The sequence below is a fragment of the Eleginops maclovinus genome, chromosome 4 (genome assembly GCF_036324505.1).
Source record: "Eleginops maclovinus isolate JMC-PN-2008 ecotype Puerto Natales chromosome 4, JC_Emac_rtc_rv5, whole genome shotgun sequence".
NCBI classification, from domain to species: domain Eukaryota; kingdom Metazoa; phylum Chordata; class Actinopteri; order Perciformes; family Eleginopidae; genus Eleginops; species Eleginops maclovinus.
The window spans coordinates 27,806,056-27,831,826 of NC_086352.1; the positions used below are offsets into that span (position 1 = coordinate 27,806,056).

A 25,771-nucleotide genomic window follows, 5' to 3' on the forward strand; every position below is an offset into this window, starting at 1 on the left:
AACGTTTTATTTTGTACTTGACCCACAATGACGTAAAGCAAAGGAGCTATAGGGGGCTGGAGCATGTGCTCTATTGCTAAAACGATGCTAATGCAGAGACACTAATCTTGTGCAAATATACATAGGCTATATAGTGTATGTACTTTATCTATCCGTAGCTTTGTGCTACAGCTTGATATTTGGAGTTGCTGAACATATATCGTAGCAGTAGGGTGAGACTTTACGGAACATCTGTGAGCACAATAGTAGCTATCGAAGATTAGCCTTCCATACCCACGCCCCTGTGTTTACGCTCACTCTCAAAGTCAAAGTCCACTTTATTGTCAAAGTTTCCACATGTGTTATACATACAGAACATTGAAATACCGTTTCTGGCAGCCCCACAGTCCAAATATAAACAATAACATATAATATAAAAAGATAAGAGCGTAGAAAAAAAAAAGAAAGGGGGGGGGTAAAAAGGAGTATACAAAAAAAAACTAAGTAATACAGTATATACATATATTAGACACAAACAACACAGTTTGACAGTAGTGCAAGTAGTTCTTTTTTGTGCAAGTTTCTTTGTTTCTTTTTATTGTTGGTTTTATCTATAGTAATTTAGAAATTACTGTTTTATTAAATGTTTCTATATATAATTTTGAAAGGCCCTCTTTATTTTAATTATGATAAGTCATTTAGACAATGTTTATAATATTGTATTGTATTATAAGATATGATAATATAAAATAGGATGTTAAAATGTATTCTGCAGCGGGGATATATCAGTATTAAAGAACGTTTGCAAATATGTTTGTATATCTATAGACTTGACAACTAAAACACGTCAAACATTTCTTCAATTTTTCTTCTTTTTTGTTTTTTTAACAACGCAAGGGATAGCGTCATGACGTACAGACGTACCCGGCGTAACGCGTCATATCTTCCAACACAACCACCGCTTCCTGGCCGGCCCAGGCAGGCGCCTCAGGCCCCGCTCCCTACTGAACCGCTATCCGCTAATTATCACCGTTCACCGGCAAACACACAGCCTCCTCCGCCCGGTTTGTGGAGCTGCAGCCGAAATGAGTGAACGAAACGGCAGGTATCTTTAAAGTAGTCCTGGGACTCGCTGTTCCTCGGTAAGTAAGCTTGTTTATTTAAGTTTGAGAGTTAAAGGGCTCCTTACTGAGTTGTTTTGTCTTCAGAATGAGTCCCTGTGTCTGTTATTTGGTTTAGTGTCTCCATGGAGACTCAACATTAAACTGTATTCTTGTCTTTCATGTAATATAAGTAAATGTTAGCTTAGTATGTTACTAGTGAACAGCTGGATACTTAATGATAGCTGACTTATGTTGGGTGCTTTGTTCCTGTCCAGACAACATGGGCTGTCTGCTTCCTGTTTGTTGATCTGTGTCCATAAATACTGACACATTCACTGACATGCTTCTCATATATAATCTTATTAAAGCATCAGCAGTGACTGACATCAACCTCATTTCCTTCTCTTTCACACCAGCAGCAACAATAAGCAGCATCAGTGATGGATTAAGTACATTTACTCAAGGTCTGTACTTACGTAGAAATGTTAGAAATGTTTTTCAATCTTATCGTTATACTTCTACATCACTACATCTGGGAGGGAAACATTGTATCTTTTATGGATGACAGGGATGAACTGTGATAAAATTCTCCTATCTTTTTTAATTAAATATTTAAAAAGCTTTTTTTTTGCCTCAGCCTCCCCCTCAATCAGCTGGAAATTGTATCTTAACAAAGCTGAAAAAGGGTCTGGTACCCTAACTCATAATTAGTTTACGTTTTAAAGATGATGTTATATAATTTCTGTGTATTGAATATATAAAGGAGTTACAATTAGAACAACCTTAAAGAAAAACGGCAGCCGTTTGGTAATCCAAAAACATCATACACAACTTTGACAGGGCACATATTGCTTCACAGTGACTGCTTTTACTTTTTATAATTTAAGTACAGGTGTGATTGCAGGACTGTAACCACCTTTTGTGAAAGACATCAACCTATTTTCCTCAGCTGTCACACAAACACCCTCACTACAAAAATTAAGCTGTATGCATGAATCTGTGTGTCCTGTCAACAGCGTTGGGGCTGGAGGAAGGTTGAGATTGAGGCGTAGCAGGCGTGGTGATGGTGTTAGACTCAGTTGAAGTCTTCATGGATCAGGTTGAGGGTGAAAGTGTTGGGAGCAGCAGGGACCTGATGGAGCCAGACGTCCAAGCAGATCCACCCGAAACCACAGGGACGCCCACACCTCCCGCCAAAAAGAGCAATGTTACCAATAAGGAGAAAGTGTCCCAAAACGGACTTCCGGCCCAGACGAACAGCAGCCAGGCACAGAGGAGGCCATCATCATCATCATCATCAAAAGGCGGGGCCATGCCAAGACCGCCGCTCCGCCGCCCCCTCAGCCTGGAGATGACACCCCAGCGGCTGCGAGGGTCTCAGGAGCAGATGGCAGACAGGCGGATTCTGCAGCCCCCTTGGCGCAGTGGTTCGGCCGCCCCCTCGCCCCCGACACGCAGCCTGACCAGCCCCAGCCTGGGCGCAGGCGGATGGATGCGGCGCAGCGAGAGCACCTGCTCCGTCAACTATTCCCTCGGGCTACGCGCCAGCAGGGGGCAAATGCGGCCTGCCACCTCCCTGCCACACATACCTAAGGGGGTGGCAGGGAGGACACTACCCACATCGTCCAGGCCCTGCCTTCTGGTGGCCCTCAGGCCTCTCAACCTGGAGCAGGAGAAGCAGACTTTCTTCCAGTCCGACTACAAGTACGAGCCTCAGTTTGAGTACGCTCAGCCGGAGCCGAGGAGCGTGTTGGACAAGTACCGAGAGGGCTCCGGCCTCTTCCTGGAACAGGTACAGTACTGAACATCCACACATTACCTGTGAGTTCAAATGATGGTGATAATGGTTTTTTTCTGTTCCACTGCAGGCGGTTGGTATCATGGAGTGTGTTCTGAGGAAGTTTGGCTCCTATGAGAACTTCGAGGTGGTAACAGGTGGCAGCATCCTCCCTAAAAGTCAAGTCTGGGCTGCTGTACGTAAATATCTGCAGAAAGAAGGCTGTGTGGGAGAGGTGAGTGACATGCAGCACAGAGACTTAAACACAGCAGGTATTTTAACTCATTGCAGGAAAAAGCACAGGTTTTGGTTTTATTTGAATGACCCATATTTAGGCCCAAAATACTTGAATGCGCAAAAATACACATTAAGTCAGAGCTGCCTTAAGGGGCTCATGGACACTTCAGAGACCAAAGGAGGCAAGCTACCTGTCCAAACTATATATTTTTTTTATCGGGGCAGGGACTTAAATCTGTGACCATAATGTTTCTTCTTAATGGAATTTTTGTTATTCACACCTGTGGTTTTCATGTTGTCATATGTCAAAATGTGTGATGCAGAGTGTAGTTTTATATAGGATAACAGTTTTTCAATATCTTTGATTTCAGTCTTAACAATGCCCAACAAAAACAATGCTAATATGTGAAGTGAAGTGGTCCTTTCAGCTAAGATGTTAACATACTCCACTACATCTAATTATTCCTCACATAATTTAATACTTCTGAGATTAAGATTTGAAAAACGTTCTCTTATAACACACTACAGGAAAGGGCAATACCCCAAAAAGCACAATAGGGCCACCAACAGATAAGTTCTGCTTTGAGCAGCTACAACGTTTCTATTTTCCTAAGGTGGAAAAAGTTTGTACATTTATTTCAATTAGTGTGTGTGTGTGTGTGTGTGTGTGTGTGTGCAGGTAGTGGTACGTCTCTCCGACGAGCTGCTGTCTCAGGCGGTGATGGTGGTGGAGAGCTGCCGCCCCACCCTAACCATTAACCTGGCCGGAGCTCGGCAGTACTGGCTGGAGGGGATGCTGCGACATGAGATCGGTATGCTGCCGCTCAAACACAGACTAACATGTCATTTACAAAGTATACTTAATTAATAATGAAACACAACAGTGGTTATCTCACTGAGTGTATTTGCATAAGAGTTGACATTCAGTGTTTAGTCAGTTAGGTCTTGTAGCTTTTTTAATACAGTTCAACAGTTTTTAGTCTTTTCTCTTATTACACAACAAGATGAAGTTACTCCTTTACTCCTTTTAAGTGGTAATTTAGCACCTCATTGTTGGAGCAAGACATCCATCTGTCTCTTCAGACGAAGAGTCGACAAAATGGAGTCCGATAATACTACAGTTTGGTTTCAATAACACTGACATGCGATCCAGCTGTGCAGTGCCATGAAAATAGGTCATCCTCTGAGACGGGATTTCCCTTTTCCTCAGTTCGTCTGATGTGTGAAGGGGAAGTTGTGTCAGTATATATACAATCATCATCATAGTGATGACCCACATATGTAAGTACTCCATATATAAAACAAACAAGCTCAACTTCAGTTTCTTCATATCTGTCAACCTAAATTAGATATGTTTAATAACAATAGTGAACTTAGACGTTTGTCATATATAACTCTTTGAAAACTGTTTGTCTTTATTTTTACTGTTTGCCTTCTTTTATTACTTCCCCAAATCATTAATACAATCAAAGCCTTTAGATTCATGAACACAAAATGGAAACAAACTAAGACCAACAACCAGGTTTAAATATAAAAGCCATGTGTTGTACATACTCAATTCTTAATTTTACAAACTAACCATCCTTCCTAAAAAAATGGCTCGCAACATTTAATATGCCAACAATGCGTTTTGATTTATGGAATTTGAAATACAAAATCAAAAGGATAACATCTTGGAATGAAAACATTTAATTCCTACATTCATGGATACATGAAAAAAGATCCAAAAACACTTCAGCACAATTCAACAAAATGAACTCACCGCATCAAAAGCAAGGATGGCTAAATAGAAATTGTTATTGAACATTTCCTTCTTTAACATTCCATTTTGTAAGACTGTGATACATGGCACCAGTGTAAAAGAGTGATATGCACTACAGGTCCCCCCTCAGACAATTAGTTTATTGCAAATGTTATTTGAAAACAATATAGAAAAACACTATGTATGAAAAAAACCATAGTAGAAATAGATGAATAAAATGAAAACGTTAAACAAGCCAAGAAAAATGGCAAACAGTAAAAGAGTGGATAAAAAAATATAAGTATTTGTCAGATACAATAGAAAGTGGGGAAAAAGGGAAATAAAATAACAAAAGCTGCCATGTTGATTGACTTTATGCTCTCCTCAGGTACACATTACCTGCGCGGGGTGAACAACAACCTGCAGCCGTGGTGCACCACTGAAGGCAGGAAGCAGTTCGGCCTCAAACCGGCCAATCCCACAGAGGAAGGCCTGGCCAGCTTGCACAGCGTATTGCTACGGAAACAGCCCTACCTGTGGCGCGCCGCCCTGCTGTACTACACCGTGTACCACGCTGCCAGCATGAGCTTCAGCCGCCTCTTCAGCCACATCGCCCGCTTCGTACAGGACCCAGGCGTCCGCTGGGAGTACTGCCTGAGGGCCAAGAGGGGACAGACGGACACCTCTGAGCCTGGTCAGCACACAAACACACACACAGATGCCCACTTTGAGCTTCATAACTACTCTTCAGAAACATATGGGCCATGTCACAGAGTCTATGTCCAAATCTTATACAGCCTATTATTACAAGATACAAATTGAAGAGAAAAGGCTGTAGCATTAAGGTAGAGTGAGAGACAAAACCCTTAAGATTCTGAACATTTTATTTCCGCTTTTCTCTTAAATGTAGATGGATTCTTCAGATTTTACCTCTCCATCAGTTCATTTGTATTATAACGGAGCCCTCCTGAAAGATGATACTTTTAATTTGATTACATTTTTTACTTCCTGCATGTTGTGTTTTTCTTTCTCAGGTTGCTTCAGTAAAGATCAGGTTTACCTGGATGGGATCCTTCGTATCCTTAGGCACCGAAGGAACATTGACTTCAAGATGTTGACTTCTTTAGGAAAGGTCAGTGTTGTCAGCCTCAAATAAGAGCCTTTGTTCCTGATACATTGCTTACTGTGTGGCAGGTAAGTAAGGGACCCTTATGTTAACCGCCTAAAAAAAAACTCTACTTTTGGGAATAATTAGATAAACAACTTTAAACCAAGTTGTAAAAATATAAAAAAATATGAATAAATACAATATGCACATATCTGGTTGTTTGGATTGATTCTGAAAATGCAGACTCCTGTACATATAACAAGGACTTTGAACTCGTTGGAATTATGTGCAGTTTCTGTCCCCTGCAGGACGTTTTTGGTATAGAAAATGTAATGCTATAAACTGCTGGGTATCAATTAGTTATTTTCTGTCACATCCTCATACTGAATGTTTGTAGCGTTGTTGTCCTGTTAGGTTTTTTTCCTGGTTTGTTTTTTTTGGTGCAGAAGTCCAAAGTTGAATTACAGAATTTGAGGAAATCTACCACTATCCTGAATGTGTTCCCCTCCACTAATGCACCTTACTCTCTTCAGGTGTCTTTCCAAGACGTGGAGAGGCTGCGCCACCTGGCCGTCCTCCCACGGACCAGAATCCCTCACTTCATGCGGGACCAGGAGCGTTACCTGCAACACCTGGATCACATTGTCTCCGTCAACGAACTGGACGATTCAGCGCTGCAACACCTGCTACCCTGAAACCCTCCCAGCCCCACCCGAATCAAGGAAGAAGAAGACGTGGAGGTACAGAGACTAGAACATGTGGTGCGTTCGATATCACTAAAACAAATCAGTATTATGCTTTATTTGAGCAATTTTTTTTTGTAAAAACTTGAATGTTACAAACAAAAAGGGACAAACAAACTAACACCTCTATCTACATTTTGTCCAATGCATGTCCTCTCCTCGCCTTTACTCCTATTATAAAGTTACCTCAATACTGCAACTCTACGATGTAACCAACATTATATATGTAGACTCATACATAATCACTGCACTCAGCGCCTGTACAAGACACCAATAACATGTCATGTACAGATTTAAACATAATCACATGCTTATTTATGCAATTATTTAAGTTTTTTTACTTTCAAGAGAACACACCGAATGTCTCTGGTCTTAGCTTTATACCTTTTTTATTTTAGACATCATTGCTTTTATGCCTTAGATATTTTGCATTGTTTAAAAGACACCAAGGACAGACATATTATGAATACCCTGGGGATGTATTTACTGACACCAGGAATCTTTAAGATATCAAGTGCCAGTAGACTTGGTTAAGTATTTATCCTGTCCCAGGGTGCTTTTTAAAAATTTCAGTGTTATTAGGAAGTAAAGTCTAAGCTGTCTAAGCCGTGTCCTTGGTGCTCTTTTCATATCAATAAGCTACTGTGATGTGACCCCGTCCCCAAGCTCCCTCTCTGCAGAAGCCAAACTTTCTTATGCTAATTTGAAGGATATTTTTTTCTTACAGAAATGTAGATGAGAAGATTGATGTCAGTCTCATGTAACAGCTAGCCTGGCTCTGTCGGAAACATAAAAATAACGATTGACAACAATCACAGCTTAGATACTCTAACTTAATCCGTTGAGTCTAGATCCAAGAGATATATATGTTGTTTGCAAAGCTTGTCTTTCTCAAACCAAAAATAGAAGAACCAGGAGAAAGGATGGTGAGTTGCTTTTGCTCAAACGTTAGCATGTCTGGCTAATTATCCAATGTCCAAAGCCAAGACGCATATCATTAACTAATAATTTATGTTTATGTAGTTAAAGGACCACACTCATGACCAAAACATCTGCTGTGCAGTACTTCATCACAGTGTTTATGCTAATGTTAGCGGCTCCGTCCCACTCCTGAGTTTGGAGAAATGTTTTTCTTGTGAAGATAAGAACATGACATGTTTGTAAGTTCAGAGCTGTGTTAGAACGACAGAGCAGTCTGAACATACATGTTTTCTAAACAAAAGCAATGAGGAGCTGTTTTTTCTTCACTTTTGTACAAAATCATCATGGCTTAGCCCAGTCAATTTTCCACTAAAATTATGACTGCAAATAACACTGCGTACAAAAAGGACATTTTCGTGACAGAGCTAAGCTAGCTGTTCCCTCCATAGCTGTTGCTATTGCTTCATATTTAACACCTGCCCTGTTGAGTGGTATCAATGTTCTCCTCTAGCTCTCTGCAAACTAAGCCAATGAGTGAATTTTTTCATGTAAAAAAAGTGCCAAGCGGCAATAAAAATTCACTGTCAGGCTTTTAGAAAAGCAGCCATTTATCACTTGCTGAGGGGAAAGCAGGGGTGTTGTGGGTGTGCCTTCGATGGGTGTAGAGCTCATCAGCCGTAGCTAACCGTGTGTTTGTAGGCTGCTTTTTATTATGTGTTTGACACTTGAACTTCAGATGTCAGTCAGGGCATTCAGTTTGGGCCAGGCCGTCTTTGAGCTGAACTTAAGCCGGGATGTGTGCTAAACAGCATTAGTAGTTCCAGTTTTTAACTTAAAAATACCACTTGACAAAATGTGAATTCTACTCATGTGGTGCATTTTAAATACTTTGGATCCGAAGACCATTGTGTAATTGAACAATTGATTCTGCTGTGTTTACAAATTCAGCCATTGGGTAAGCAGGTGTACGTTTTAAAATTTGAGCAGGTGGTCCTCTGCTGACCTCAAACATTTGCCCTGGATTTGCCGAAATGAATGCACCTATTTGTAACGCACGAATGTTGCACAAGTGTTTTATGTTCTGGAAAACATCTTGAAGTTCCAGTTTATTTATTAAAAAGTACACACATTTAATGAGCTCTCTGGTCTTTTTCATAAAGCATCAAAACAAACACTGCTGACAAATTCACCTATGTTTCTTGTGTGTATAAGACTGGACCTTGTTAGCCCCACAATTGAATACTCTAAATGTGACCATTATGCATAATGAGTAATATTGCCACTTTTACTTCAATATCAGAATCTTTTTCACCACTGGGAAAATCTTGTCAGTCTGCAGTCAGAAAGAAAAAATCCTGTTAAACTATTACATCAGAGTATAACTCAAACATTAATGTAATAGCAGGATTTTACTCTCTGGTTGGTGGAGGTCATTTCTACTCATGTTTTGGTTTTGTAAAAGTAGTGGAAATAGTGAGAAATGCCATCAAGTTTGTCTTGTTCAGACCTCAACATTAATACATATGCATTACAATTACGAGAAAAAGCAGTCTAGATTCTAGAACCATCAAATGTTCTTACATAAAATATTACTAATATGATCAATGTAGTAGTCATTTTCTCTCACTCACTTATTGATTGTTGCAGCTACACTTGAATTAACTGTTGGGTAGTTTTATTTAGAACTAAACATCACATTGCTTTTAATAAACTTTTCATATGTTCTATATACAAAAAACGTAATCTTTTAAGTGACTAAAGCTGTCAGACAAATGTAGTCGAGTAAAAAGTACAAATATTTCCCTCTGAATTGCAATAGGAGTAGGAGCAGAACGTGGCATGACAAGACAATACTCTGGGGTAAATGTACTTGGTTATTTTCCACCACTGCTATCTGGATTGTAGAGTTGGCCATTTGAAAAAAAACTGAAAAAAGGTGGAATTGCACTTCCTCTGAGTCAATGAAAGTCCAACACACGCGTATTTAAATAAAAATGGTTTATTCTCTTTCAATATAGCTTTTGTTCTATCCGTAGCAGAAAAGAGCCTCCATGCCACTCAGTGCTAAAACTGGATCTCAGGTCACCACAGCATCGTAATGACGGACAAACGTCTTTACGGCACAACACTGGCTTGATACTGATCCAACAACAGTCACTTTGCTCATTTTAAAAACGGGTTGGGGGTGTTGGGAGGCAGGAGAAGGAGAGGAGTAGGAGGAGGGTTGGGGAGGGGGGGGGGTTCAGATCTGATTTCAGGCCTGATTTATCTGTGACTCGGACCAAGCAGCTCAGACCCCCCCCCCCCCTCCCCGGGCTTTGTTAGGAGAAAGTTTAATCCGTGCGTGTTTTGTGTATGCTGCAAAATTGACATCTTGCTCCAGTATGGCTGTTGATGTGGAGGCAGAGGTTTCTGCCACGAAAAGGTCACAAGTTGAGGTAACGAAGATTCTTCCTGATTGGACGGAAGACAATGATCATCGATAGATTTACAATGAGGAGAAATACAGGAAGAGCCATGCATTTTACAGAGAGCTGGTTCTCATTTAGTTTACTATGATTGACACAATAATCAAAATGAACACCTCAAACACATTAAAAACATATTAAAACCGTCAGCAAAATATATATATCAATTATACAAGTCTAAATATACATGCATGATTACCTGCTCTCTGGTTATCATGTCGCATTGGAGCTGCTTATGGCCTTTGTGCCGTCTGTGTTGGCATTTGCCTGTTCCTTAACCACAGGATCTGAGGGGAATGAAAACATTTGATTTTGTATTATCATTTACTTTATCTGATTTGCTTAACCAGACCTTAGGTTAATGAAGCAAATACAGACTTTGTCCTGGTGCCTGACCAGTTTTACATTCAAGCAGCAAAGTCCATAAAAGGACAAAGAACAGTTTATGAGGCGATTAAGCACTTCTCAAGTTTGGTGAAAACTTGAATTCAGTTCAAGTTTTCATTCATGTTTCATGTTCTTTCTTCAAGATTTATTTTGCTAATGTGGATAGAAAGGGAGTATCCTTGTGGCTGGATTTGATCTGATTGCAGATGTGAAGGCTAAGCACACGCTGATTTTAAAATGAAAACAAAAATCCACACACAGCGTTTTTAAGTACGCTCCGAGGAGAGATTAGAAAACTGTAATAAACTGGTTGCAGTATTTAGAAAACATTGAATCAATATGTATGTGTTGCTGTGAGTACTAACAGAAGTATGGGTGCTGCATGGCCTCTGCAGCGGTCAGCCTCTGCTGGTGGTCGTAGCGCAGCAGCTTGTCCAGCAGGTCCAGAGCCTCCGGACTCACCAGGTGCTGGTTCTCCGACTGGATGAACTGCTCCCAACGCTTCCTCGTTTGTCTGCACACAAACATTTAACATGACTTACAAATGTTTTTTTTCATTATACAAAAGTATGTTTGTCTTTAAACAGAGCAGATGTCAAAACATGTTTATATCAACATTTTCAGTACTGACACAAAAACAAGCAGCTAAAACGATGTTATGGATTTGCATATTTATTTCTGTCTTGCATTAATTTTTTGCCAAGAGTTTGTACTGATGACGGGAAATTCGGACCACTACGCAAAGTCTTCTCCAGCACATCCCAAAGATTCTCAATCGGGTTCAGGACTGGACTCTCTTGGAACATGCCCGTGCCATCAGGGAAGAAAACATCCATTGATGGAATAACCTGGTCATTCTGTACATTCAGGGAGTCAGCTGACCTCATTCTTTGGGCACATAACGCTGCTGAACCTAGACCAGACCAACTGCAGCAACCCCAGATCATAGCACTGCCCCCACAGGCTTGTACAGTAGGCACTAGGCATGATGGGTGCATCACTTCAGCCGCCTCTCTTCTTACCCTGATGCGCCCATCACTCTGGAACAGGGTAAATCTGGACTCATCAAACCACATGACCTTCTTCCATTGCTCCAGAGTCCAATCTTTACGCTCCCTAGCAAATTGAAGCCGTTTTTTCCAATTAGCCTCACTGACAAGTGGTGTTCTTACGGCTACACAGCTGTTTAATCCCAATCCCTTGAGTTCCCTTCGCATTGTGCGTGTGGAAATGCTCTTACTTTCACTATTAAATATAACTGAGTTCTACGATCGGCTCAGCTCAAATTTAAAGCAAAAGTCACAGAATCAGCACTTTCGAAAATGGGGCTGAAACAGAGGGATAGTGGACATGCTAAAATCAATGATCTGTTTGGTATTTTGAGCAAAACACATCAGAGGCATGTTTTTTATATATATTTGAGACCTATAATACATGCCATAAAAGAGCATAATAGGAGACCTTTAACAACAAATATTTTCACCATTCAAAAGCATTTTAGAATATGTCAAATATTGAACATCGTGAGAGGAATTTCGTTTCCCCCCAGGCTCTGTTGGCGCTGCCTCTTAACAGAATGTGCTGTTCTGTCGGAGCTGCCAGCAGCATGTGTTTTGAATATATTTGAATGTGTTTCTGTTGAAAGATCAGGATACTCACTGTCCCAGCAGGTCTTTGAAGCGAGTGTCCAGTTCTATGTGATATTTGTGCAGGTAACCAAAGAGCTCGTCGGTGCCCAGAACTTTAGCAATGCGGACCAGCTAGGAAAAAAACAAACAAATTGGGTCCCTTAATGACATATGTTGGATACATTATCAGGTACAAATCAATATGGTTCCCAATTTTTACTTCTGAATTTCAACTAGTTTTGACATTTGAGTGTTCAAATGATAGAGTCGTCACCTGGTCGTAGTTGTCCTGGCCGTGGAAAAAAGGTTCCTTCAGAAAGATCATGCTGGCCAACATGCAGCCTAGACTCCACATGTCCAAACTATAGTCATACATCTGGAGGGGAAAAATAATACAAAATCAGAAACCAAGAAACGATTTAGAAAACAACATAGACTTGTCCTTGTATGTTTTGTCCTCATTTGATGAGTTAATATCTATGAAAGCATTTACCTGATAGTCCACTAGCAGCTCAGGGCCTTTGAAATAGCGCGAGGCCACCCTGACATTGTATTCCTGAGCGGGATGGTAAAATTCTGCCAAACCCCAATCTATAAGACGCAGCTGAGAGACAGGGAGGGAAAATACTTATTAAAACGTTTTACAATGCCGGGTAACACTTCAGGGCCACTCTGTTTTGAACTACTGCAAATTTTACTACCAACAGTTTGATTATTCTATTTTTAATAATTTATTTAATTCATTCTCACATGAAGCAGATGTCACAACACCCAATTCCCCCTGGGATAATAAAAAGTATTCTGACTTTTTGTTAGATCTGACTTTTGGGGGAAAATGTCATTATATCCTTAGTCTTGTGAATGGTGAGATTACTTGCATGGCAGGCCTCCGTATGAATGTGTGTGAATGCTCCCTTGTACATGTCAAGAGTTCTGAGGGGTTGTAAAGAATGGAAACGCGCTATCAAAATGCCATCACCAGTACCTTTCTCATCTGGTGGTCGATCATCACATTGTGGGGCTTCACGTCCCGGTGCATGATCCCCATACTGTGGCAGTAGTCCAGAGCCTTAAATAAAGAGACAGACACACAATCAACACTGCACCCAGTCTGTATCCATCCGTTTATCCTAGTGTGTATTACTGCTCCACATCTCTCTCAATGTCTAAACAAAGTCAGGACTCATAAAACCAAAAAGAAAACAAGCTCACGTTGTTTTTTATTATTGACTGCTACCTTGACTGTCTTTTTTTACTTGAATAATTACTTATGTCAGAACATAGCACAATGCCCAAGATTACAGGTATGAATGACATATTTTCATATAGTCTAAGTCATTGATATTTAATATAAAAAGATGACAACAGCTGTAAACAGCAAACATTGTTGCTTGATAATTGATTTACTTTATGATTCTGAATTCATTTCTGTGCATTGATTGTTTATGCAGTTTAAACAAACTTCCAAATCTTGTCTTTTTACAATTTTCCTGGCATTACTCTGGTTCCTGTCAATCACTGAAGATTACCCTACAAATTAACTTTCACACTCACAGTTTTTAGTTTAAAAGTGGTCAACAACCATGAGTATTCCATAAATAAGTCATTATACGTAAGAATAATGGGATGGTAGACAAAATGTGTTTTTACCTTGAGCAGCTCATACATGTAGAAACGGATATCATAGTCAGTCAGCTTCTGGTAAAGCTCCTGCGGACAACGTTTGGAGAAATCATGAATAAAAAACTGTGAGCCGCTCAACTGGTATCCATACACAATACACTCTTACTAGAGGGTTATTATGCATGTTATTAATAAAGATACCAATGGTAGTTCTGCACGTATGATGAGGGCCAAACTTAAGTACCTTAAAATCTGTGTTATTGATGCACTCAAAGACAAGCGCTGGTGTTCTGGACTGCAAAGAGAGGACAACACAAGGCTTAACTGAGGACAGCAGCAGGTAGGTGGAGATCATTATCACAGACACACTCACACACACGCGGTTACTCGCATGGCTGGATTATCACCGCTGGTGGGCCCACATGCATCAAAGCGGTGGCGGGGTTGTAACTCACCACCGGGTCTTTGACCGTGTCCACCAGGCGGATGATGTTGGTTCCTCCACGCAAGTTTTCAAGAATTTTGATTTCCCGTTTGATCTTCTTCTTCTTGACGGGCTGCGGAAGAAAACAAGTGGTTCAAAATACAACAATGTGATGATTAAATAAAAAAATGTAAATGTACGTTTCTAAATTTCCCCCAGAACTGTGTGAAATAAATCATATTCGTAGGTGTTATTTTATTCTCACTTGGAATTTCCCAACATTTGACCAGCAGGGGTCGCTACAGGAGGCTTTGAGATTTTTCATTTAGTGCAAATTGGTAAATCAGCATGACCCACCAGACCAGATCAAGCAAACGTAAAAGAAATGTTGTATTTCTCTGTACTTTCCATTATAAATGTTTATTAAAATAATAATCTGACTTTCACTGACAAAAAACTGCACTTTGAGGAAGATACAAGGACATTGCAGAACGGTCTAGAGGACACGTTGAACGCTGGTCTTGTAGATGCCTGCTACAGCGCCGTTGCCTTATACTGGAACAAGTCACTTGCACACAAACTCATAGGAAAATATGATCTAGTTAAAGAATAACACAAGTTTCCTCAGCGCCATCTTATCAAGATGCTCAGTGTGCCCTGAAACATGCCACTGATTGTCCTTGAAGTGTTGAAAACAAGGACATTTATACTGGAGAAAAGTTCTGAAAACAATCACATTTGACAGGATTTTTATGAAGGAAAACAAAAGCCATCTGCTGTGAGTGGGATCACCACCTGCTGAGATAATTTAGGTGTGAATCCTAATAATAAGCAAAAATATACACTTGGTTAGTATATCCAATTCAGAAAGCGTTGAAAAATAAATGAATAGTCACGACTGAGCAGTTGGGGACAAAGGGTAGGAAAATGTCACACCATAAAGGAAAAATAAGACTCACCTTGAGGATTTTCACCACAACTTTTTCATTGTTGGTCACATTTATGGCCTCGAACACTTCACTGTACTTCCCTCGACCCAGTTTACGCACCAACTGATAGTTGTCTTGATTGCTGAGCAAGAGATGAAATTAAAGCAGAATTTAAACAAAAAGAAATCTTCATGAGCACAAACAACTATCTCCTTTTTCAGAAGCGTAATACAAAAACAATAGATTAGTTACTATTTAAAATGTCATTACTAGATAAGACATGAAGCCAAAAACAATAAGTACTCTCTAAATACTCTCTGATTTCCCTGTAATGCTGTCGTCTGTTTGAAATGTTTGTTACTGAAAATCCTTAGGTTTGGACTCTTGGTTGGACATAAAGACATGTGTAGATGTCACCTGGGTCTTTGGGAAATGAAACCAGGCATTTTTACAATATTTTCTTACTAAGAAAATCGAAAGTTTACATATAAATTATTAAATATATTCAATAAAATTACAGCTTAACTGTAACTTTACATATTTTACCTGAGTGACCCTACAAGTGTTGTTCAAAATCTGATGTTGAGTTCTCAAATAAAAACTGACAGAGCAGAAACTCATGCAGTTAAGTAAAATCCCAATAATCACTTTGCCTCGTATGAAAGACTGATTTATTACTAATTACAGTAATAAAGTATATTCAAACATCATGTATTTGTACCTTATATACTGATTTTTGTGTAAATATCTCATTGTCGTTTGTATAAGGGAATGAAGTAAAACAATGTCCACTTTAAGGACAACAGTTTGTCTTGGACAGCTCGCTAACTTTTCAAAATGTATGAAACACAGTGTAAGTCAGAAATGTATTCCCAGTAAAAGGATGTGCTGAAACAGGATATTTATACAGAAGATATACTGTATTCTGCACACAACACATTAGACAGGGTTTCGATGGACTAGCTTTTTTTACACAAGAAGCCACCCGGTGTTTTAAACTATGTTTTGAAATGCAGCAGTGGAAAAGAGCCAATGAACAGTAAAACACTGTAACTGTACCTCCAGTTTGGCACATGCGCATCATAGTCCCAATACTCTCTGTTCTTCTGTGTGTTGACATCGGTGTACACCCGAGCCTTGCTGCTGGCCGGCGTGGATCCGGGCATAGCTAGCTTCGCGGCTCCGTGTCGAGGACCTTCACCTCCGTCTGAATGCTTCGCGGCTCGATACTGGAAGGCAGCGCAGCGACTCTCCAGAATGTGTGGCTCTAAGAAGATCTCTGGGCTTTGCTTACCATCGGCTTTGGCTGCTTGCGCCCTTTGAGGAAAGGCGTCAGGACGGTGTGACGCAGCGGTGGTGCAGACCGACAGAGCTACGATGACCGAGTGTGTGAAGCCCCTGAGCAAGATGTTAGGCAGGATGGGATGAAGAGCCGCCAGCTGCAGGAAAATCAGGGAGAAGAGGCTGATGCATGAATAACAATAGGTTATAGTTGCCTTCTGATTTGAAAATAAAAGCAAATAATAGTTATTGCATGTAGGGCTGCAACTTTTTTCTATTTATTAATTGTTATTTTTTACATTTTCTACCTTGGATATCTACTTATTTGACTTGCCTCTTTATTGAATATGTTAGTATACTCTTTTATTTTCTTCCCTCTGCTGTTGCAATGTAAATTACCTGCTGTGTGATGAATAAAGGATTTCTGATCCTGATCATCTGTCACAAAAACCAAAGATTTAAAATTAAACAAATAAGCACTTCAATATAATTGCTGATTCAATTTGATTATTGATTATAGACAAATCATTTTACTCATCATTTCGGCTCTACTTGGGTAATTCTCCCAATATTCTGAGCTGCAAAAATTAGCATTAGAAAATAACATTAATAATATAAAATGGAAAGTTTGAGATTTTTTCAAATTGTTAAAAAGAAGATTTCACTACATTTTCTCAACGAAGACCACAGTACAGTGAGTGTAGACACAAACTATTGTAACTCCTTAGACTTGTTAAACCTGGTCTAGATTACAAGGAGGCTCTACAGACTGCTGCAAACCCAGATCAATATTTGTGGAACTGTGGATCTTGCTGCTTTTTCTCCATCAGGCCAAAATCAGACAAGGTCAACCTGAAAAACTACTGCACTTAAACTTGTCAAACCTTAACAAGGAGAAATTGTACACAGAACAAACACCAGTTTTTGACCCTCCGAGAACACATCTTCCCCATGCCCACATACTATTTTATCATAGTCGTCTTATTAAATAACAAAAACAGATGGCAATGTGACTGCTTTTTCACAATCAATACCATCTTAACTTTAGATCTAAATTAAAAAAAGATTTCTAATGTTTTATTTAAGAATAAAGAAAAAGGGCAATCCCCAACTCAAATCGCTTTGAATTGACCTCGGTCTCAGCAGATTTATTTTGAATTGGTCATACAATGTTAACAGTTACAATTTTTAAAAATCGTAGGTGAAACATTTGTTTGCTTTCCAGATCATTCGTATTCGGAATTGCTAAACCTGGATATATTAAAACGTTAGATTTGTAATTTATCCTATTTTTTAAAAGAGAAAAGGGTTTAGTTTGCTCTCATCAAACCTTGATATGGTTAACAATTGTAGTTAATGAAAGTGTCTAAATCTCCTTTTCATATAACGTCAATGCATTTTCTTTATCCTCATAACAACAACTCAAGTTTGGACAAATTATTACTGCAACAGACTACATAAATGTACTAAAGTTTAAAACCTAGTTTTGTGTTTGTCAACGCTTTGAATACCTCTATGAAAATCAGACAGTGTGATTTCACATACATTTCTCGTTTGGATCACTTTAGACCAGGCCTAGCTTTATTGAGAACATGGTATTTGAACTTGTGAAACCAACTAGATCAGCTTGGAGACCCTTTGGTATAAGGTGTTATGGTAAGCCCATGTCTTGGCTAGTTAGCCCTTAACCCAGCAAACAGTTTAATGTAACTAACGTTAGTTACTGTTACATTAAACTGTGTGGAGCCCGTCACGACACGGGCTCTGCGGGGCCTTTTTCACGGGCAAAACAGGTGAAATTCGCAAATAAATTAGATTACTTAACAAAAATAATGTTGGTTACCGCTGAGTTATCCTAAAATGTACACATATCTGTGAGGACTTACATCGTTTGCAATATTTTATCCTACGCTAAATAGCTAGTTACGGTGACCTAAGCTAGCTTACTTAGCAAAACATAAAATCAAAAAATGAAAACGTTGAATGCAGAAATACAATCTCATACACATTTTAACAGTTTTCAAAGGAACAATAAACATGTATAGGCTACAAACTACTTATTAGTGTCGAATTTGATTTAAAAAAAAAAGTGAGATCAATAACGGGGGCTAAAGTTAGCCGGCTAACCTCGTCGTAGAAATATCCGAGCTCACAGGAAGTCCGCCCGACATGAACGTTAGCTCGTTAGCACCTCGTTAGCCGTGTGTTGCTCTCTGTGCAGCATGTGCAGCAGCTCCAGGTTTGACGACAGTGATAATGTGTGTGTATATCAGCAGTTTTGGTGATATATTAATTTCCTCGAATGGGTGGTGGAGGTACATTTAGCAGCGGTTCCTTAGCAGAACCAGGATGCTCTTCCCTCTTGCGGTAAACATCACCCGGATGTAAATGAAAAGCTCAATGACCCGAAAATACAACAAAAACAGTCCTCAAAGTAAAACAAATGATACAAACATAGGAAATAATATGTGAACAAAAAAAGCTAAAACTATTTTTGGATGAATGTATTTGTATCATAGACTGTATATATAAAGATGTAGATACTCCATTCCCTTTTGAAAAAATATATAGAGCAAACAAAACGTTAAAAATACTTTAAGAGCTGGACACACACTAAAAAACATATATGTTACATCCTACATTAGATGTTGCTATTCATAATATGATTGGTAAAACTGTACGCAAATGCTAAGTAATTATCTGATCTTTTAAATTAATTTAAAGGAATTCAATTAATATATATATAAACGTTTTTTTCTTAGAAATAAAAGGTGTCCATAAACTGTTTTCGCTGATTATGAAATCAAAGACTCTTTGTCGTAGTGATGACTCTTATCTGTCTGTCATCAACTCAAATACTGCAAATACTTCCAAGTGATCAGGATCTGAGCTACTGTCTGTACCCACCAATACCTATTCATTATATTTTATTCTGATATCTGCAATGAGCCTACATTTATTTATTCACTAAGGCAGTGGCAATCTAAATGGTTGAGTAAAGTCAATGTTTTGTTTTTTTTTAAGTTCCACAACTTATAAATGAGTTTTTCCTGATTTATGATTGTTATCTGTATATTTTTGAGTGTTGGATAAATTTGAAGGAAAATTGAAGGAAATTATTTTACTACATTCAGACATTTTGTCAGCAAATAAGGATTTTATGAGAAAATAATATTGCATATATAGTGAAAATGATTTATAATGTATGATGAAAGTAGGCAAATACATTTTGTAGAATTTGCTGTAATGGAAAAAAATGTACACACGTTTTTAATAAGGGTGGTTTATTTTTAATTGTCTGTATACAGTATGAACAGGAGTCTATATTGATATCCATATGTGTAAATCCAACGCTTCATTAAACTCATTCACCTCCAAACAGGAGGTTTTGAAGCAGACCCACCAGGACTTCAACCATGGCACAACCACACAGTCCCATCCCACCCCTCCCGCTGTATTTCCTTTTCCCCATGATTTGTAAACCTCAAAAATCTTCTATTAAATATACTGCAAAGCTTGTGAATATAGAAATCCACACAGTAAATCAAAGTACACAAATGTTTTACCTAAGGCCCGACATAGACCAACACATGAATTGCAACTTTGAGGCTACTCGTATTAATCTGCTGAACGTCTGAGGCTAGGATCCTGTGAGGATGTTCCAAGGCCAATGCTTAAAAAACGTCAAAAATAATATTAATTTTATTATATCTATTGCATGGTAACTAATGCAGCTAGTTTGTGGCAAGTGAGTTATATAATGCTTTAAAGTCTTGTCGGGTTAAATTGTCCGATAATCCATTTGGAATTGAAACTAAAATGTCTTGCAAGATACTGCAAGCTCATTCATAGTGAATACAAAAGCAGGTAACATAAGCACTATACAGTTTTCAATGTTTACATAAGCTTATACACACAATCTATAATATAACAGAGTAGACTATGCCATGAATCAGTAGTCATAAATATTACATTGTGCATATTCTATTGCACATGTCAAGTGTTTGTATGACATTAAAGGTACGGGTTAGTTACCTAGATGTCGTTTGTTTTAATACAAAGATGCAACAACACATAGGACACGGGCTATACATTTTCACAAATCCACTTTTTTTTTCTTCTTAGGATGTCTTCCTAAATAAACCAAACCTATAATACAACAGTGATATTAAAGTGTGATAAATATTCATGCACAAACAGATGATACTACCTAAGTTCTAATATGTGAAAAGATACTGCTGCACAAGCCAGCCGCTGTATACGGATGGGAGGGAATTAACGGCTAAACTGTACGTGACGTTACGCAAAAAAAAAAACACAGAATGAATCGGTACAAAAAGGCACAGGGCACGCACGCACACACACACACACACACACACACACACACACACACACACACACACACACACACACACACACACACACACACACACACACACACACACACACACACACACACACACACACACACACACACACACACACACACACACACACACACACACACACACACACACACACACACACACACACAAGTTTCAAGTTCTTTCCATCATTCCCGACAACAGAATCAACAGTTACAAAACAGACGATCACAAGCAACCACATAATGTCCCGCACCAAACAAAACCCAGATCTTCCCATATTGTTACACCTTTTTCATTCTGGTTTTTTCATGTGTTCCAAAATAAGACGGTTATTGACAGTAATAAAACAACAAAGAATGAGGATGAATTCAGTCATGACCCAACAAAAACATTAAACAATATTAATGGTTGTTTGTTATAAACTACAAATGGGGGAGCGGAGGCTGGCATAAGTTGCTTCGAGGGTGAATGTCATGTTTGCTCCCCAGGAGTGAAGAGCAGTTCAGTTCATGGGATGCATTGTGCTTCAGGGAAACTCTCCCCCTCAGCAGTGTGCTGGACTGTGTGCTCCTGCAGAGCTGTGAGGTCAACAAAACGCTCCCCGCACCACACACACTTAAACTGTGTCTCCCGCGAGTGCACGCTCTGGTGCTTGGCCAGGTGCTCGCGTTGCTTGAAGCTCTTGTCACAGCTGGCACATTTGAAAGGCTTCTCCCCCGTGTGAACTCGGCGGTGGCGCTGCAGCTCGGATGAGTACCTGAAGCGCTTTTCACAGTCGGGACATTTCAGTGGCTTCTCGCGGGTCGGGTCGCAGCGGTGCTGAACAAACTCGGAGGAAGACACAAAGCGTTTGTCACACAGGGAGCATTTCAGCGGCTTCTCTGTGCAGTGAGAGTTCTGGTGGCGCTGCAGCGTTGAATTCTTTTTGTAGCCTTTGCCACACACCTCGCACTTGTAGGGCTTTTCCACCTCACCGCCACATTTGTGCCTTAGCAGTTCTCCTGATTGGCTGAAAGACTTCTGGCAGGACGCACACTTGAACAGACTTTCCATGCCGTGAACCTGCTGGTGGTAAAGCAGGTGGGACGGCTGGAGGAACCCTTTGTCACAGAGGTTACACTTGAAGGGGCGATCAGCTGGATTTTTGTGTGTGCGTCGGTGGCGTACTAGAGCGTACTGCTGTTTGAAGCTCATCTGGCACTCCTCACACTGGAAAGGTCGCTCCTCTGAGTGCGTGCGTTCATGCTGCCGCAGATCAGATGGGCGTTTGAAGCTCTTTCCACAAGAACCACAGCGGAAAGGTCTCTCCCCTTCTGGCTGGCACTGATGGTGCAGGAGCTCCGATGACTCCTTAAAGTGCATTTCACACAAATTGCACTTGAAAAGGTGCTCGCCTGAATGAGCGTACATGTGCCGCACAAGATGAGAGCGGTGCTTAAAGCTCTTCTCGCACACGGCACATTTGTACGGTCGCTCGGAGCTGTGTGTCCGCTGGTGATGCGCCAGATGTGAAGACTGGCTGAAGCTTTTATCACAAGTATCACATTTGTATGGCTTTTCACCGGTGTGCACTCTCTCGTGGCGGGTTAGCTCCGACAAATGCCTGAAGGACTTATGGCAAACTGAGCATTTGTATGGTCGGTCTGGTGCAGAGGCCTCAAAGGAAGGAGGAGACGAGGCACTGATTGCTGCACCGTCACTGGACGTCTCGCCAGTGGAGGGCTGCTGGGGGTTGGCAGCTGACGAGGTTGGTGTGACATTTCCGGAACCTGGCCGGTATGTTTTCTCACAGATGGAGCACTTCATTGGGTTGTTTCCATTGCCGTGCGAGTTGTGATGTTGGGCCAGCGAGGTGAGCAGAGAGAAACCCATCTTGCACACACCGCACACAAAAGGTTTCTGCTCCACCTGCACACACTGATGCTCCAGCAAGTCTGTGGCCTGGCTAAAGATCTTCATACACTGGGTACACTGGAAGGATCGGTCTTGGTTAACCATGCACTGGTGCTCATGAGGGTTGGCCAGGTGAGAGATGTCATGGCCACAGGCTCCACACTTGTGCCCTCTCTCGCCCCCTACCTGCAAGGAGGGCTGCTGGGCTTGAACAGTCAGCTGCTGGCCGTGCTGGGGCTGTTGCATGGAGGCATCTTGCTGCAGGACCACTCCATACACTGTACAGCCCAGAGAGTTGTCAGTTCCCTGGGGGAGTGTGTGCACAACCGAAGGTGGAGCCACTGCATGTTGCTGCTGCTGCTGCCACGCCTCCGTCATCCTTCAAATTTACAGCTCTCAGGAAATGAAGGGGGGTTCAGTGCTGAACTGAAGAGGGTGGATGTGTTTTAATAAATGGTAACCAGCACACAGAGAGGCTGGGTTCTATACCTGCCCTTGCACAAGTCCTTTAAGGTGTTAAAACCTAAGGGGGAAAAAAACATACAAACAAATTACTAAATTGAAATACCATTACATATTCTTGCAATGAGTATACAAAATGTTCTGTGTCTTAGTATGAAAGTGCAGGGCTGATACGCTGCCAGTTTACATTAAAATGACACATTATAAATAGCAATGTATGACCAAAACAACACTTATTTATAACGTGTGTTCACATTTCACCAAGAGGAGGTCCTCTAGCCAGTTTCACAACATTGTGTGTGGCTGATCAAGTCTTGTAGAATAACATTGAAACAAACCACCTAAGCTAGCTTGAGGGGCCTGCAACTTATCCTCCAGTTATTCAGGAAATATATCGTTAAACAATACGTACATATTTGTATCAATAATGCAGACAGTATGCTGTCATGTACAGAGCTGACGCACTTTCCTTAAACGGAAATAATAGAGAATAACGTTTAACCAGAACTGGGCTCGGTCTATTTCCTGAAATACGATTCAGGCATTTAACAGTCACCTCTTTCAGTTCAATGTTTATTTAAAACATTTTCTACGCAATGCAATGTCCTACTCACGTCTAAATGTATTTTCTTGGGATAAATGCTTTTTTCCCTGCAGGTTTATTTTATGGTTTTGTGTCTTTTCCAGGACGTAGCTCCCCGACGTTAGCCTGTCAGCTTCGGCAGCGACGCTAACAGCTAACCGCTAGCTCCAGCTAACCTGGCTTCCTCCGAGATTATTATCCGCTATTTCCCACATTGACAAATATGAATCTGTAGTTTTGTCCCCATATCATCATCACACAATAACAAGACACGCGAAGGAAAAAGCAACAGACGCGAAGCAGCTTGTGATCTACCATCGCTTCCCTTGCCGCTTTCTGAAAGGCCACAATAACCGGTCGATACGAGGCTCCGCTGTAAACGGACCCCAAATCAGACTAGGCCTCCACGGAGCTGCGGGGGGAAATTCACCTCCTCTAGCGGAGCCTCGCATATCAGCAAATAATAACATTTGTAATCTAAAAAAAACACAACACCTTACTGGACCCGCTGATCGATGCTTTTCACTGCCGTCTTTAGCCTGAGGTCGACAACCTTCGGTATATTTAGGACTCGGAGGACCGGCGGTGGAGGGGATGCGGTTGAAGCCGGACGCCATCCTCCTGCAGACGGACGGACACCGGAAACCGCCACGCAGTGAGCTGTCGCCGCGGAGCTGCTGCTGCTACAGCCGCTCCATGCTGGAGGTACACTCCGGAGTCTCCAAAACAGCCCGAGGTGGAGATTTACTGCTTTTTTAGTTAGTTTCAAGGGCATCCAAACAAACACAATACGATCCGAAAAAGAATTTAGCTAATTTAATTCTACAATCTGACTGTAGGGGGGAGTGTTTCTCTTCTTCAAGCAACGTAAACACTGTAAACTCGCAACTGTCATCTTCACCGATTTTCATACTATTACCATAAAAAATCACTTAAACAACTAGTTTAGAATAGTAAGTAACGCCTTATGTATCTTGAATGCATCATTTCAGCCCAAAAGACACATCACGAGCTATTCTTCTTAAATCTGTTGTTTTGCTGTGCTGGTCTTCACATGTAATGAGAAACAATTAGAATTTGTTTTACCCCAACAGTAGGCCTATTAAAAAATACTTTCACCAGTTACAGCATCACAATTCAGCTTACTCATAAACGCATTAGTGATAATAATTTTAATTATGATAGAGTGTAAAGTGGCATTTAAATATCTGATATTTCACTCACCAAAATATACCAGCATTATTCTTTTAACACTGTATAAGTGGGATGAATCAAACCCACAGCCAAAGTTGATGTGATCCTACTGTGAACATTTTCTAGTGTGTACTAGTAAGTAACAATTAAACAAAAGCCTTTTTGTTGTATTATTTTAAGTTGATTCAGTTATCTGAGTACAGAACAACACTCACAAACCTCATATTTATTGAGCCACACTGCCAATTTTTTTTATGTATTCTATTAAATCAATGAAACTACACAACACTAAAGTAAAATACTTCCATCAGCTACAGCATTAAACTTTCTCCTGCGTACACATGAATGAATCAATGATAATAGCTTTATATAATGATATAAAATAATATCGTTCACAGGCCATAATGTGTTTGTTTTTTTAATTTTCAAACTTTCAGCTGACACTTAACATCATTTTAAACATTTGGTTTACTTTAAGGCTGCTTTTTATTAAAAAGAAACTTTTCACCCATCTCTTATTGGAGTTACAAAAGCTAATGCCCTTAGTGTATTCAGTTGTTTATTTTAACGATGAAAGTCTTCACATACGCTGTTGGTTACCAATTCTGAATGAATTGCATTTTAGGTTTCAACTTAATTTACAAATGAAAGTGGGCCATTTCACTTCAGTTTGATGAAAATCAAACAATGTTGCCTGACATTGTGAAGAAACTTGTATCTTACTTGAGTAGTTTATTGTTTTACTCCACTTCTTTTGAGAGGTTGATTATTCACTTTTTTTCAGCTTTAATAACCCATACCTTTGCATCAGATTAAAAAAATAAATAAAATGAGAACATGGTATATAATTAGAAACATTTGAGTTAAATTGAATCACCAAATAAAATATTTAGAATTGCTGCAATAGTAAAATTCCATACTTT

General features: G+C 40.1%; 3 protein-coding genes across 9 annotated transcripts; 1 reads left to right on the forward strand and 2 right to left on the reverse strand.

The window, feature by feature from the left end:
• The first annotated feature begins 705 nt into the window (after positions 1–705).
• Positions 706–8,743, forward strand: kiaa0895l. Of its 3 annotated transcripts, none has more exons than XM_063880923.1 (8): positions 706–1,121; positions 1,502–1,546; positions 2,099–2,874; positions 2,951–3,094; positions 3,776–3,908; positions 5,226–5,531; positions 5,872–5,969; positions 6,479–8,743. In XM_063880923.1, the coding sequence occupies exons 3-8, from the start codon at positions 2,146–2,148 to the stop codon at positions 6,638–6,640; spliced, it is 1,572 nt and encodes a 523-aa protein (XP_063736993.1). In that variant the 5' UTR covers positions 706–1,121; positions 1,502–1,546; positions 2,099–2,145; the 3' UTR covers positions 6,641–8,743. The 3 variants fall into 3 exon arrangements, with proteins under 3 accessions (XP_063736993.1, XP_063736992.1, XP_063736991.1); XM_063880922.1 differs by having other exon boundaries at positions 707–1,121; positions 1,499–1,546; XM_063880921.1 differs by lacking the exon at positions 1,502–1,546 and having other exon boundaries at positions 715–1,121.
• An 849-nt stretch (positions 8,744–9,592) lies between these two features.
• On the reverse strand, positions 9,593–18,743 carry csnk2a2a (casein kinase 2, alpha prime polypeptide a). Of its 3 annotated transcripts, XR_010165559.1 has the most exons (15): positions 18,477–18,743; positions 16,749–16,787; positions 16,128–16,507; positions 15,099–15,210; positions 14,171–14,272; positions 13,960–14,010; positions 13,743–13,802; positions 13,078–13,161; positions 12,586–12,696; positions 12,367–12,468; positions 12,124–12,224; positions 10,830–10,978; positions 10,277–10,364; positions 9,934–10,063; positions 9,593–9,837 (listed from the first exon to the last, which is right to left on the reverse strand). XR_010165559.1 is itself a non-coding variant. In XM_063880924.1 (14 exons), exons 2-13 carry the CDS (start codon positions 16,785–16,787, stop codon positions 10,291–10,293), a joined length of 1,365 nt encoding a protein of 454 aa, XP_063736994.1. In that variant the 5' UTR covers positions 18,477–18,743; the 3' UTR covers positions 9,593–10,063; positions 10,277–10,290. The 3 variants fall into 3 exon arrangements, 2 of the variants coding, with proteins under 2 accessions (XP_063736994.1, XP_063736996.1); XM_063880924.1 differs by having other exon boundaries at positions 9,593–10,063; XM_063880926.1 differs by lacking the exon at positions 16,749–16,787 and having other exon boundaries at positions 9,593–10,063; positions 18,477–18,742.
• A 1,637-nt stretch (positions 18,744–20,380) lies between these two features.
• LOC134863680 (zinc finger protein 319) lies at positions 20,381–24,462 on the reverse strand. 3 transcript variants are annotated; one of them, XM_063882319.1, is made up of 2 exons: positions 24,155–24,462; positions 20,381–23,132 (listed from the first exon to the last, which is right to left on the reverse strand). In XM_063882319.1, exon 2 carries the CDS (start codon positions 22,985–22,987, stop codon positions 21,224–21,226), a length of 1,764 nt encoding a protein of 587 aa, XP_063738389.1. In that variant the 5' UTR covers positions 22,988–23,132; positions 24,155–24,462; the 3' UTR covers positions 20,381–21,223. The 3 variants fall into 3 exon arrangements, with proteins under 3 accessions (XP_063738389.1, XP_063738387.1, XP_063738390.1); XM_063882317.1 differs by having other exon boundaries at positions 24,150–24,462; XM_063882320.1 differs by lacking the exon at positions 24,155–24,462 and adding an exon at positions 23,686–24,139.
• Between the last annotated feature and the right edge of the window lie 1,309 nt (positions 24,463–25,771).